At 43.7% G+C, this 15,216-nt stretch overlaps 3 protein-coding genes across 5 annotated transcripts in view; all 3 read right to left on the bottom strand.

The window, feature by feature from the left end:
* Window positions 1-2,024: 2,024 nt before the first annotated feature.
* LOC120811523 (uncharacterized) lies at window positions 2,025-9,439 on the bottom strand. 2 transcript variants are annotated; one of them, XM_040166931.2, is made up of 5 exons: window positions 9,180-9,439; window positions 8,623-8,681; window positions 8,371-8,530; window positions 5,072-5,204; window positions 2,025-3,971 (listed from the first exon to the last, which is right to left on the bottom strand). In XM_040166931.2, exons 2-5 carry the CDS (start codon window positions 8,640-8,642, stop codon window positions 3,751-3,753), a joined length of 534 nt encoding a protein of 177 aa, XP_040022865.2. In that variant the 5' UTR covers window positions 8,643-8,681; window positions 9,180-9,439; the 3' UTR covers window positions 2,025-3,750. The 2 variants fall into 2 exon arrangements, with proteins under 2 accessions (XP_040022865.2, XP_040022867.2); XM_040166933.2 differs by having other exon boundaries at window positions 8,928-9,332.
* Window positions 9,440-9,818: 379 nt separating this feature from the next.
* timm21 (translocase of inner mitochondrial membrane 21) lies at window positions 9,819-12,214 on the bottom strand. The gene is given in 7 exon segments (XM_040166930.2): window positions 9,819-9,996; window positions 9,999-10,085; window positions 10,236-10,341; window positions 10,485-10,558; window positions 10,710-10,807; window positions 10,910-10,972; window positions 11,304-12,214. Coding segments are annotated over 7 exon segments (750 nt in total). The 5' UTR covers window positions 11,593-12,214; the 3' UTR covers window positions 9,819-9,963.
* neto1l (neuropilin (NRP) and tolloid (TLL)-like 1, like) overlaps window positions 12,200-15,216 on the bottom strand; it is a 55,118-nt gene continuing 52,101 nt past the window's right edge. The window contains exon 12 of one of the 2 annotated variants that reach the window (XM_040166925.2): window positions 12,200-12,863. The gene's annotated coding sequence lies outside the window, so the exon portion shown is untranslated. Of the gene's footprint in view, window positions 12,864-13,993; window positions 14,828-15,216 lie in introns of those variants that run through there. The other variant, XM_040166923.2, reaches the window with a different exon arrangement.

Below are 15,216 nucleotides of genomic sequence, written 5' to 3'. Positions count from 1 at the left end.
ATGAACCTGCTTATCATGCTGTTGACACTTGATGTTGATGGAAGCTGGGATGGACAGCGGCGTTTTACTCCGTGCTACTGCTGAAGAGAGAACCGGCTTTCTCCTTATTAAATACCACTAAGTAGTCGCATGCAATCATGGAATCGCCTCATTGTCAATCAATGCTTTTTGAATAAAATGCACTGATAATAGTAAACCATAACGGATTGTGATGGATCATACGATTCACTTTAGCAAAAAGTACCAACAAAGGGGCGAGAAGTAATAAAAAAGGACTGACGTTTAATCCTACTTATAACAATTTCAACTAAAGTATCAAAAAAGATTGTTGCATTTTTACTTCTCTCTTGAGGAAATGTGATACATTGGATCCGTGGTGAGAAGATTCATGAGGAAGAACAAAAACAAAGATCTGCACCACAGATTTGAATTCATATATTTTTGTTGGTAGGTTTAATGTGGCACAAACCGCCATAGAAATGAAACCGACATTAATTCAGATAAAGGAGCAAACAACACCTGGGACATGACAGATCTTTAAAATGACTGTTGATGTTTGTTAAATTCAGATCTGTAAATTAACACTACTAAAAAGTAGTGTGTATAATGGAGTCTGAACAACTTTGGAAATTGCGCTCGATTAAATGCTTTCCCTCGCTGTTTTACTTCTCTCTGCATCTCCTCTTGTACGAAGCAAACGGACATCTTCTGTAAAATTGATTTTGATTTTGCCCCTGAAATGCCAGAGCAACCGTTCTGGCTCTTTGGCTCCATCCCAGTGAACCCAATAAGGCAGGAAGCTAGAAGCACCAGGACGTTCAGACAAAGAATCTCTTAGCGGTTTAATGACCTGCAGAACGCATTAACGTCCTCGCACAAGGATGCAACATGAATTTGTGGCTAGATGAAATAAAATAACACCTTTTTTGGTCAGGTTACCTTCGGGCATCCCCTCCCAAAGCAACTTTGAGGGGGGATCAATAACAGGTGTCTTTTTTTGGACATCTTATCCAGCCTCCCCCATGCCTGGAATGTGTTTTACTTGAATTTAAAAGGTGTGATGTTTCTCTCCCCCCCCCACACAACCACTGCGTGCACCTTTTTGACGGACAAACGTCTCTCCTTGAGGACAGCGTTCCGTGCTGCGTTCATCATGCAGCTGTTTGTACGGAGATGTAATGATTAGCAAAGCGGTTTTAAATGATGGATTGTTGCCCGAAATGCAAATACACAGCCCCCCCCCCCCCCCCCCCCGAAAGCATCAATTACTCAACGCCAGAACCAGTGCACCGCATTCAGGAGTGAGATATTCTGTCACACCTCAATCGCTGAGTTCTGACCTTTTTTATTTTATTTAAACGTTTAAAGTAATATTTACATAAAAGCACCAAATGCTGCATATTTAGAATCAATAAAGCATGGAAGTACTTTTTTTTCTCCTCTCATGGCTCGTTTTGTGCGCTTTTGTCTCACACACAATACTTTACAAAAAAAAACAAAGGTTCATAATGGAGAGTACGCACATTGTCAGTTGTTGAAGCTCGGCTGATTTGTATGCAGCTTAGTGATGCGGCAGCTGAGGGGCTAAGATATGAAAAATTAATGTCCTTGAGAATCCACTCTCCCCCGTATTCCACAAGCGGGCGGCACTATTGATTTTAGATTAAAGGGCATTTTTCCTCCATCTGAAGAATAAACTGGAACACAAAAAAAAAAAAAAAAAATCACAATTCCTTTTTCTGTCCCCAAAAAGATGTAATCAAATGTTTCAATCAATACAGAGGAGATGGCAACGAGCGCTCAGTGCACGTGCTCAGCAACAGGTGCAGGCTGCACAGGAGCAGGGAGGAGGGGGGGGTCCTCCCTGGTAGAAGACTGCTCTCTAGTGGCACAGCACAGGATTTGTCTCAAAAAAGGAAAAGGATTTGTGCAAAAAGAAAAAAAAAAACAGTTTGAACTTGAAAGAAATGCAACCATCAAATCTGCTAAGAAACCGTAAAGCAAGGAAACCAAAACAGCCCAAATATGAGTAACAGTTTAATACACACACACACCCGCCTGCCCCAGATTAACACACAACGCTAGCAAGTGGAGAGATGTAACGGGTCAACCACCGCGGGAGCGAATTACTCAAACAGGACACACGTGGCAGAGGGAGCCCCGTTTAGTGACGTCAGACGGCGGTCAGGGCGACATTCGGAATTCATTCTGTAGATCCACAGGGGAAGGCATCAGTGATCGATGCCGCACGATTTGTCATCACAACATGAAGGACTGTCAGTCAAACACGCTTGAGATCTACTTCTGACTCTCCCATGCAAGTCACCTCATAATGTCCCACAGGATGCATTAGTACAGCGGCCATGGTGTTTGTTCCAACTGTTCAAAGGTGTATTGCAGTGGGTTACAAACATAGGAAGCGGATCATTTAAGTGCATCGAACTTCTGAAATGCAGCGATACAAAACGCAGAGTAACAGCTTCTCCCAAAACAACGGGAGAATATAAACACAGGAAATCCACAGGCTGACCTACCAACCTGTGGCATGTTTACATGGAAATTACGAGGAAAAATAAAAGCATGTTTTTTTTGGTTAGTCTTCATTTTGCAAGATTTATGAAAAGTAACTGAGTTTTGTCTGACATTTTAGCCTTCAGCTCCAACGCTGTCTGAGCCGGAGTTCACTGCCCTGTGCCGATTCTCTTCAAAGGATTGTTTTCATTTTCCTTTTCATTCCAAGCCTGAAGCTCAAAATTAGAATTCATACCTGACCTGATTATCTTACAGCTTGATCTACGACTACAGAAACTGTTTTCATATGCGTTGTGGGAGAACAACAACTATTCCCCCTTAAATCCACAGCATAACACAGAAATAACGCAATTCTGGATTATTTAGTCTGCGCAGCGTCTTTTTATTTCTGGCATATAGGCGCAATAGCAATGCAACACAAAGCACAGAGAACAATCTCTTATCCACCTGCATAAACTATTTCACCAACTTGTTCCGCTTGTCCTCGCTCACTTCCTTCACAGACGTGATATTGAATTGCCTAACGTGCCAGTATGGTCACCACCATGTATTAAAACAGGACCAGTTGTGTTAAATGGGTAATTATTGAAGACAATTAGTGCATTGTGTCTTCAAATAATACGTGGTGCAGTTTTGATGAAAAGTAAAAACTTACAAGTTATTGAATAAATTGCACAGGAGTCTAATTGGAATGTCTATAATGCCTCTGGTCATTTTATGCGACTCGGATGTGTAATGACGCACACAACGGGGTCGAGTGTTTCTTCAGAAACGACGTCCGCCGGTAGCAGGAGCCAAGTACGGCTCATTTACTGAAACACAATTGCAGAATAAGTGACCTGGTTATGTGAGAGGAAGTGGCCTCGCACAGCGGGAAGGACCGCTGATCCGTTTCTCATCCGCTCCCCGTGAGCTCGGAGGTCATGGGGACCATCTCCATCCTCGGGGTTCTGCATTCCTGACTGAGGCACACAGGCTTGCTGATGTTGTTAAACCCATCAGATTATCTCTATTCCTTTTTTTTTTAATTCTTTTTTTAATTTTTTTTTACACAATACAAAGTAGAAAAAATGTGGATCTATAAACCACCAAACCTGCACATACACACACACACACACTCATTTATTCTCACATCCAAGTAAACATCTGGTCTCGATCACTGAGGTTCAATGTAGGAAAGGCAGTGCACGGAGAAGGCAAACTGGTATCCAGGCTCGATTAGGTGGACCTGCTCTCTGCCTGGGACTCACTGTGGCCGCCGGGGACGCCTTGCGGACCGTCTTGCGTGGGGAGAGACAGCGTGTAGGGGGGCGGGGCTTCGTTTGCGCTAACGGCGTCCGCCTCGGTGAGGAAAGCAGCTCGATGGGCGGGACGAGCGGCGCCGACCCTTTCGTCGCCGCGGGCACACTCGCTGTAAGGAGGGGGCTTCAGGTCGTCCTCTGAAAAGGACGGCAGGAGACAGGGCGAGCATTTCGTCAGCAGTCCAAAAACACCAACCGCATACCTGCATGTTGTCAAATGACTTGACGCATTGCAGCTAAACGTACGAGTAAGGGACACGGGGGGAAATTGCAGTGACGGCGGTTTTATAGGAATATATACGTGTGATGAGGAGGAAAGAAACGGACCCCAGAGCAGCGATATTCTGAATCCCCCTGGTCACTCTGCAGTTACAGCACTTACTATATTACTGTCTCAGGTTGACAACACTCCATTTAAAAAGGCAGGAGCATTTTTCCGTGAAGACAGTGATGTACAATCTTTTAATTTTATCAGATCTAACAGTGCAAATTGTCACAGAATTTGAAATTATAGGAAGAGTGTAAGAAGCAATCTGATACGGCTCCGAGTCCTACCTGGTATTTATTAAATATTAACGTAATGAAGCGGTAGTAAGTATTTGTATCACCAGCACGCCCTGAGAAACGCCCTAAAATATCAGGCGTGTGGGCAAAGTGTGAGGTCACGTAATTGAATTAGTGCTAAAATGCATCCTGGTGTCAGGCGGAACAGGTCCATCACATCGAATTACATGTTGTGTGCGGAGGAGACTGAATTGATACAACGATTCAACGAAATCCACAATGAGCTGTGGAGAAACATAAATAGGGGAACAGGGAATAAAAGCAACTCGCAAAATGTGCAGAGTACTTTGCCCTTTCGAAAGCAAACAAAGTGATCTGTGTGTGCAAACATGTGGGAGTTTGTTCAGAACCAGACGCCATGTGTGTGTTGTTCTCGGAGCACCAGGTGCTAATTTGCTGGTTGTGGCCCCCTACAATCAGTACGCTACACGAACCTCCCACCTGGTAATGATAGAGTCATAATGCTGGTGGTTTTGAGGGACTTGACGGGGGGAAGGGGAAGGGGGGGGGGTTTGCTTGTCATGTGTGGGATTAACTGGATTAATGGCCCTTCTAATGCCAGTAGAACTTCGACATGTAACAAAGGCTCAGTTATCACATCGTGATGTAATGGGGTCGCCGAACAAACTAAGGAACGCGTGGAACGGACTGCCGCGGTGTAGCGCGTGTGCTACCTCCGGAGACGGCCTCGTATGGTGGGGGCATGTCCAAGTGGGAGAAGGAAGCAGCTGGCGCCAGAGCCGCGGACGGCTCCTCTATAGACAGGTCGTCCTGAACGCCGTACCAACTGGGCCAGACGGAGGTTTGCTACAGAGGGGGAAAGAGACAGAGAGGTGACGACCAAACGCAGAACAGAAGCATATGCAAACACACAATATGTCCCTACTGCTCACACGCTGATGCGGCTGGTTTTACAGGAAACGTCCCCAGAGGGGCCGAACTGCTGCTGGCCGTGATTATATTCTTCCTTTTAAACCCTGTGATCCAGGCTGACATCGACCAGCAGGTACAGGTACAGGTACACACACACACACACACACACACACACACACACACACACACACACACACACACACACACACACACACACACACAGGAGGAACATCCCTAAACACACAGACAGACACGACTCTTGTCACGGTACAGCAGCCGGGCTGCCCGGATTACAGTTATTTTCTGTATTTTGCAACATGTGTTTTCCAGAATGGAAATCCTGATCCCGATGCACCACGTTGACGCCCCATAAAGTACACAAACGTCTGCCAGAGAAGCCCATAAATATGCTGCGGTGGTCAAAATGACACCGGGCGCCGACGCTCGCCGTGTCAATGTTTTTCAAAAGATATATTGTTTTGTTTCAGTAAATAAAAAATGTCAGTCAAACTCAAGACTTTTGCATGACTAGTGTAGCGAGTAACTACAGCGTTTTCCCCGCACACACGCACGCGTGTGTCACAGCACCAACAGACGAGTTAGAGGGTTAGTAAGTGTGCCTATGGTTTGAACAATACAACAAACATGGTGATGGGGGGGTGGCGGGGGCTCTAAATGCTTTTTATTAAATCATAATCAGTGAGGCCTTTGACTAAGGCTTTTAATTAGTTCAACGCCGCCATCCTGTTGTTGTCGGAGTGATGAAGAGACCACGCCAAGATCATTATCGTTGTCCCTTCTGTTTCTGTCGGCCCAGACGACTGGTGAAAGAGATGAAGTTTGATAAGCTACGAATAATCCATCTTCCATCCCTCTCTGGGTCCTTTAAGTAATACAAGGTGTTTTTCGCTTTGTCTCTTTCAGGTGAATAAGCCGACCCGAGCGATGCTACATCAGGACTCCGCCACGTTTGATTCATTCGTATCCCGGGACCTCCGAGGGGCCCTGGCGTCTCTGTAGAACACGTTCAGGGGGCCCGGTTGTGGACGACCGCGGGACCTCCCTGCGGCACATTCCATTAAAACCTAAAACGGGGAGCGTTGTACACGAGAGACGACAGCGGGAACCACAGGGAGAGGAGCAGAGGACGCAGGAGAGGATAAAAGAGCTAGAAGAAGAGTGGTGGAACGAGGTCAGATCGGGAACACGAGTAGTCTCAAAGGGGACGAGGAGGTAAGAGAAGCAAAAGGGAAGAGACTGGGTGTGCAAGAAGGACTTTGAGGGCCGTCACTTCAAATGTGATTACCGGGTTCACACACAGTTGAGGCTGTATTCATAAATAAGCAATAAATCTAGTTTTCACCATTTTACTTTCATACATCAAAAGTAAGTGGGCCGACCACTTTAACGCATTCCGTTGGTGTTTTTACAAAGGCATTTGTGCAACGAGGAACGGTTGACTTTCCACAAGATATGTGGCCTCAACTAGAATATATGAAAAGACAAACGGGTGTGAAATAAAATAAGACAAATGTTTCAGATAGACGACAGGAAATGTTCAGTGATTTGGGGGAAAACCAGGCCAAAACGTCCAGGCTCCGCAACTGCTGTTCATTTGTTTTTACAAGTGGGGCATTTCCTGTTCCACAAATATTCTAAGCGCCTCTAAATATAATCACAGCTAGTGCCTCTTGGATGGAACGACTGCAGCGATGAATATCTCAAAAGCCGGGGTGGTGTCTCGCTCAACGGAAGTGACTCTTCATGGCGAATTCCATTTCTGGCGCCCACGGTGGCTTCCTGAGCGCGTGCCGCCCGCGGCCCGCAGAGGACTACGTGATACAAATTGGTGCTGAGGGAACGGCCTCGCCATTCTAGACGCATCGCTGAAACCATCGACACAAATCAAACCGTACTCAACCGGCACCTGATGGGAACAACAAAAAGATAGGTCTGCATTTTGTAGCCAAAACATCCAAACGTGTGTGTGTGTGTGTGTGTGCGCCGGGAAAACGCAGGAGTTGACAAACCAAACAAAAGATTCTTAAAGAGCTGCTCGCATTCATCACATAAACTACTCGGAATCGCAAGCACAATAAACACCAGAAAAGTCGTTTTTTTCTTTCTTCATGAGTACATGTAAACAACGAGCTGGCGCCTGTCGGTACACATCCACACCGTGGCTCGGCATGTCGCAGAGTGAAGCGAAGGCCGTCTTGTGAAAGAAACCCACTGAAAAAGCAGAAGCTCTTCTAACAGAGCAAATAGCTGCTGTGCAAGCAAAAAAAAAAAAAAAATGTAACACACGTGTGACCCAGTTTGACTTTCTTTCTGAGGTCAACTGCAGGCGGATGGAAAACCGCCACGGTTCTGAAAGTAGGGGGCCGCACTTTGCTTTGTGAAAGCAAGAGTCAGGAAGGCTGGAGCCGCTAAGAGGAGGAACTTAGTGTGCGGATGGCCAAATAGATTGTTAATGTCATCTGATGTTAACGTCATTTTCCAATATCCAGAAATTGGCAGCACCGCGAGGTGTATTGCACCTATTTAGTGCACACCAGCAGTATTGTCTGCAACAGACATCACAACACAGAGCCAGGCGCACAAATATTGACCCCCTTAAAAAGGATTCCAGTCTTTCCAGCAGAGATAAAGAGACTTTGACAGTACATTCTGGCTACGTACTGGCTAAATGCTGCAAGGTGGATCAAGCTGAACCTGAATAGTTACACCTTTTTTTAAGTTTACTTTCGACCATTTATTGAAGCTCGATTTGCCGGCGATATTTGAAGTTGCAGCAAACCGGACCTTGTGAAGGTTATGTCTCTAGGTGCACGGGTCTGCCCGGGAGCACGTCAAACACCCACCCTACTGAAACAAAAGAGGAAAATAAACCCCCCCTTATGAGCCACGACACCATATGTCTCTCAAAATGTGGATCTTTTGGCCGAAAGGAAACAATCTTGCAGCCGTGTGACTCACTCTTAGACCCCAGTGTGGTACAATGTTGAAATACCCAGACTCTCTCTGACAAAGGCAATGCCACAACATCTAATTTAGGAGTAGATCACACGGTTTAAAACGTGTTTGTGTGTGTACTTACACTCTGTCTCTCGCACATCTGATGGAGGTAGGCCCTCCCTCCAACGATGACGATCTGGGCGTTGCGCGGGTTGCTCAGGTACGCCGCCAGCTGCCTTTGCCTCGATCGGTACCAGCACACGTAGAAGAAAATCTTGATGATGATGAATACGATAACCACTCTGAAAAGAAGGGGGGGGGGGGTCAAGCAACAGCTCTATACGTTATAGCTTACGTGTAACTTTGAATGATAAAACTCCCACGTTATACTCACATGTACCAGTACAGTTCCATGACGGCCAGGTGTCGATCAGTTATCAGAGGCTCTCATTGCTGGTGGGGGGGGAAGAGAAGACAACTCAATGATCGCCAGCCGACACCACAACTTGCCCTGAAACCATTGATGTAACTTTAATCATTTAATCGCGGGATGCATCGAGAGTAAATAAAACCAGCTCCCCGGCTGAGTTTAAATACGACTCTGTAACTTGGAACAGATGGCGCGTGTAGCCCGGCGGCTCCGCGGGGAACTCCGCTCACTTTACTCAACTCAACACCGGAACAGGGTCGCGAACTTACTGTTATTCGCGACAACTCGCCCCCCACTCCCCCGTGCCTTTTAGCTCGAAAGGTGGGTCATTCCCGCTCGTTGTGTCGGGAGCTGCAGGATCAAGGCGAGGCTAACAGCTAACGTTAAGTTTAGCTAGGCTACCGGATAGCAGGATAACACAACAGCAGCAGCAACAGCGGGGTGGCTAACGCTACAAGCTCACGTTGACGGTGCGCCCAGCGAGAACAAAACGGAAATCGAAATCTGCTTTCCGAACATACCTTCTCGGTGTCAGGTACAAGTTTAATAGATAGTTGCTCGACCAGCTACGCTTTTAAGTTGATAGCAAAGAGACAATCCACATCAAACCGGTCCCGACAGAGTTTAACGTTAGCACACCTCTATGATTTAACAGTGGGCGGGGTTCACGGCCGTGATGCCTTCAGGGTTTCCCGTAAACGCCTCTCAAAATATGTCGGCTAGTTTTTTTTTTGGCGTTCACGTGCTGATGAGACCGAATGAAAATGCGGTTCTGTTGTTGTGACCGTTGTGTTAGCAGTACGGAGCTTATTGTGCTGTCATAATATCACGGCATGATCTGTGTATTAACATGCAGTCAGAGTGGACAATAAAACATGTCATGTCAGGTCATACGAGGTTCCCACATTTTGACTCTTTGGCTCGATCTAGTGGTCATTATCGTATCACTCATTTACCATTTCAAAAGGATTACCAAATACAAAGGTGTTCAACTACATTGAGGAAATTTCAAATTTGCAAAAAGCAAAGGTTATTTATAAGCGGACTACACAATCTGCCATTTTCAAAATATCAAAAATGAAACGGACCTCACATTGTACTATAATTCAATAAAGCTGAAAAATAGATCACAGTGAAATCAAGTTCCAAACACAGACATATCCACAACAACAGTTTTATTGTATTTCAACAGTATTTGTTCTTACAAAATCTAAAGTTAAAAGGTCAGACAAACTGTTGAACTTCAACACAAGTTTTAATGGTAAATTAAAGTGAAATCGCACAAAAAATTTCCTGAATGCGTTTTCAGTGAAGAGACACGTCCATTATCTTCCTCATCTGTTATCTTCCACAATGATGGATCTTCTTGGGTAGGTATCTACTTCCACATATATGTAACGGAACTCATATTTTCCAGTTTCAGGATTCTGATAAATAATAAAGAGGTAAAAGGAAAACAATCACAATTTGGTGGCTGTGTGTGAACATTTAACCAGCAGCAGTCTAACCACCACCTCTGTACATTTGGCCACTGCTGTCACATGTGGAATTAGAACTCTTAAATATTGGTAACCAACCTCTACTGACTCAGAGTGCACAGTTCCTTTGCGTCCAGGCTCGGAGCCCTCGATGTAAAAGTTAAGCCTCATGTGCTTTAGTCCATCCTTCATGTACTCCCGGTGACTTATGTGAACACACACAAGATAAACAAATGGGTTGCATCATCACCACTACCACACACATTCTAACTTATGAATAACACCATTTATTTAACACTCTTATAATAATAATAATAAACAGCTTATTCACAGAAGCAGGACGCTCACCTGACTTGCTGCCTCCTGCCTCGACGGGTAGTCTCCCCATAACACTTGATTGGCTCCCCAAATGCGCCAATTACCTGCATTTTTCAAAGAACAAAACCGGTTAATATATGTAGGCAAAATGTAAAGTATAGTTGTGCACGTTTGGAGTTGGTCTTTTGGTTGGATTATTTAACTGGGAGTTAAGGGAGATTGTTTTGGGCCTCGGCCACCTGTGATCTTTCTCACCTCTGGGTCCAACCGGACCTTGTTGAAGGCTTTCCCGTAGACTTTATTTGGACTGGAGGAGGAAAACAGCTCTTGGAACACCACGTATAACAATCCACCTGAAACACGCGCACAGAACCACGCATTTTACTGTCCGTTCGCATCATTCGACTTATAGATTAGATGATTTTTTCGACACGAGATCTGGAGGTTGTGGTCACCTGTCACACTAAGCCCAATGATCACAACTATCAGGTAGGTGAAGTCTCGGCCAGCTTCTTTCACTGGAGGATATCAAGGGTGGGAAGTATTAGACAGAAGTTGGTGTCAACTGTAACACACAGTTTGGTACTTTTGAATACATTTTGGTGAAGTAGAATACATGCGATGGAACAAGTGCAAATAGTTGTTATATAAATGGGCTCCTGGACCAGAAGACTACTATGAAACATCGTATCAGTCACTTGTGATGGTTACGATTTGCCAACATTTCACATGATATTTTATGGACTAGTCCCTAAAATATCAGTCCGAACAACATAAGAAATAAAACACAAACTTGTTGTGGTGTGTGTGTGTGTGTGTGTGTGTATGTCGAGTTTAGCTGGCTGTCACCTTTTCGTGCAGCCGAAGGCTTCGGGCTGCCACCCTGGTACCTGGAGACCGACCCGTCTCTCTCTTTGGGGCTGCTTTGATTTCTGGCTTCCGAATGGAGCGAAAAGCACCTCTGAGCGCGCGCGTGGGTCGGCGTCAGGCCGCCCGGCCAGCGGCAGGCGGGCGGAGGCGCGTGGACTCCGCCGCTCGACGCCGGCCCGCGCGCGCACACGAGGAAGCCGAGTTGCGCGAGTTTACGTTGCCGCAGGTTGCGGTGCAGCAGGGCGCCCAGTACCTGCGCGTAAGCCATGGCCGTGTCCTCCGGGAGAGCGAGCGAGGCGAGTGGGTGCGCTTCAGCGCGGTCGAAGGCTAGCGGAGACGCTAAAAACTAGCATTCGCCTACGGTGATGTAGAGGGACTTATTGTGCGGCATTAATGCGGAGCGTATAACAGTAAATAAGGTTAAGGTGGCGACTCGGACGTGACGTTACTATCTCGCGTTCGTGGTCTTTTTCATGGCTTAGGCGCATCATTATGTCGTCACGCACCCTGAGATTCATGGGAGATGGAGTTTTTTTTCACGCAGCACCAAACGTACCAGACGCTCAGTGTTATTTCCCGGCCATTTTCTGGTTTTGACAGCGAAGTTAATACTAAAAAAGATTTAACAATTCGGAACATAGTGCCTATATTTGTATACTGATGCATATTAAGCATAGACTAGATCGAGCATACTGCATACCTTTGGATGATTCCATTTGATGATGATTTGGGTTCAAATAAATATGTGATGTGAAACCATTTATTGGTTTCCTGGCATAAACGTATAGTATGCTTAATCTAGTCTAAGCTGAATACACGCATCAGTATATCAAATATGCACACAATGTATAAACAAATAAATCATCACAATAAAATCAGTAAACATTACTTTATTGAAAACATTCGGTCCAGCATTTTCTGTTATCAAATAAATATGCAAACAGGTTAAAAAACTGAAAATACCACAATGCAATTTAGTTTTACAAAGATAAAGTAATTGATGTTCAGACATCTGTGAAATGGGAAAAAAAATGTTAGTTGATAGGTCAGTGGAATAATGTATTGGCCTCTGCACCAATTCATGAAGTTACTTCATTTCACTTTATTTCAAACATTCTTCAACATTTTGTGTTTTCTCAATAAGGCTTTCTCTACTTATCTGGATATAAAAACAACCTGATGTGAAATCAGCAGCTAAAATATGCAATTTCATATCTTGATGGAAAATGGTTTAAAAAAACCAGATTTTTTTTTCTTCTCCAAAAACAACTTTACATTAAAGGTACTTTCTAAAAAAAAAAAAAAGAAAAGTTCCAGGCCTCTATTTGATACCATCAGTGTTCCAGCGCTTGTCGATCCCAGCAGCCGGTGGAGCACTGGTACAAGGAAAATGCACTTTAGCGGTCCCAAAGCAAAGAACAAGAACATCACAAACCTTTTTTTTTTTTTTCACCACAACTCTCTACATAAAACCTTTGCTCCGAATGCTTTCAAATTGGCGAAGGTGCCGAGGAATGATGCCACATCTGTCTGATGTATCTGCAGAGAAATAAAAACACTATTACTTAAAAGTCTGTCCTGGGCCCTACACTGTTCTCATCTGCTGCTTTGGCTGCTTGTGATCAAATTGGTTCAGACTTACTTAATTACAGGGCTGTCTGCCTCCATCTATATACTGGAAGATGAGTTTATGACTTTGTGTGTGTGTGTGTGTGTGTGTGTGTGTGTGTGTGTGTTTGGGAGAGAGTAAAGAAGAGAGAATTTGAGTGAGCTGTTTGGACTGTTTTGCCAGAAGCTTTGGCAAAATAATGAAACTGACAGAAAACACACAGGCGTGAGAACAATGCTTGTATAGAAAATAACACTTTAATTCAGTATGTGATGCATGTGTACATGGAGGAAAAAGACAGCATGGATGTAAATAATACATACATGACATTGCATACAGAATATAATGCACACAGAGAAAATGTAAAAACAGACACAGCACAACGGAAGTTGGAACTCAGGGAATGTAAAAGTGTGGGAAAAAAGAGAATGTCATGTGCGAGTGAGTGCAACTTGTTTTGTTTTGCACAGCTGATCTACCATTCTCATCTTCCATATATTTAAGGCTGTTTTACCTACAAAAGCAGCCTGCCACCAGTGAGTGTTATTACAGCGAGCATCTCTTCTGCAGTATACACAGAAAACACAAGAGTGACTTAACTCGCAAATACCTGTGATTATTTGAATTGTCCAGGACTCGTTTTATTGTCCTGCTTTGTGAAACAAATCCTTTTGGTTTTGGTCTTCTTCTTAAAGAAAAGTAGCCACAACAAACAAAAAGAACATCTGTTCATGAAGGTGAGTCATGGATGGCGTGTGTTGACAGGTTGAGGACACACCAAATGAAAACAGGAATTGTTGACCAGAAGCCAATACAAAAAAAGAAAGTAAATAGGCGAAGCTTTATTTTCATTTATTTTACAAAGCATCAGTAAAACCAGGCCTGAAAGATAATTAGTTACTGTGAAAAAAATCATCCTTTCAACTTCTCCTAATATAAAAGTCTGTTTTTAATACAAATATATTAAGCTCCTGCAGTTGAAGAGAGTTAGAAGACAAACAGACTTGAAGTAAATATCTTTACCAAAAAAATAACTCTTTTTGAAAGTAAAAACGTCTGCGGGGAAGTTAGTCAACGTATTTCAAAGGGGGTTTTAAAGTGTGTAAATGAAGTTTAAATGAAGTTGCGCAATTCTCTTGATTGGATAAGCAACAGCATGCAGTGTATTTCATATTTGAGATGCCTCAGTACTCTTTATGTGTTAAGAGATATGTATTAGTAGATGGGGGGGGGGGGCAAACTTTAATGTTAGTAAGTTAATGTTTGTTGAATAGAAAATAAGCATGCACATCTCAGCCTTGAACTGTTATCCAAATTAAACTATTTGTGGGTATTCCAACAGCTTTAAATTGATCAAGTTTAGTAATTAAACCAAATTTTTACCTTTTTTATAAAATAAATCTAGATTAAAAAAATTGCGGGCATCTAAAGTTTGCTATAAAATAATAACATGTGTGCTATTCATTTAAAAAAGACATGCTTAGAAATAAACATGAAGATGTTTGATCATATTTCTTTAGTTTTCAGTGAGGAATCATTAACAGTGACCGATATGTTTCTGACTGACATCCCATATTTTAACGTTTACCAGAGAATAATCAGTAATCAGTCATTCTGAAAAGGTCCATCTCTTTTACAGTGACGCATACATTCTGGGTTTACTGCAGTGCGTACAGAGCTGATGCGCTTCACAGCATTTCATCTAGTCCTTTGTGTTCATCTTTGCACATGAATACAGATTCAGTATCCTGTCGTCAAAGGGTCCCTTCATCATCATCATCGTCACCATCATCAGCATCATCAGCATCATGCTGGTGTAAATCCCTGCTCCGCTTTTTCATATGCGAGCGACGCCCGTTCGTACTGATCCAGGATTGCACTATTCTCAAGAAGTCTACATGATGGAGACAATGCAACATAATGTAGAACATAAGCAGACTGACACACACAGACACACAAAACACAACATGAAAGCACACTTTACACAATTAAAGACAAAACAGTAGGTAACACTTTTTGTGACTGCTCCATTCTATGCAAGCGTAAAGCTGCAAGCATAAATTATGCAAGATAAATCCATATTTGCATTTGAAATGTACCTTTTTAAAAAAATGATGGGTTCTTCTCATCGTTTACTTACATTTCATATTGATTCGTCATATGTTGATACTCATATTATGCGTATTGCAACCTCATGAAGCACAGCCCTGGAGCGTACACATTAACTGTCACACACAGGCATAAATACTGTTCTTGACAATCAACCAAACACAACAAACAAAA

Source organism: Gasterosteus aculeatus, chromosome 21 (assembly GCF_964276395.1).
Source record: "Gasterosteus aculeatus chromosome 21, fGasAcu3.hap1.1, whole genome shotgun sequence".
NCBI lineage: Eukaryota > Metazoa > Chordata > Actinopteri > Perciformes > Gasterosteidae > Gasterosteus > Gasterosteus aculeatus.
This window is presented reverse-complemented; position numbering and strand designations above follow the sequence as displayed.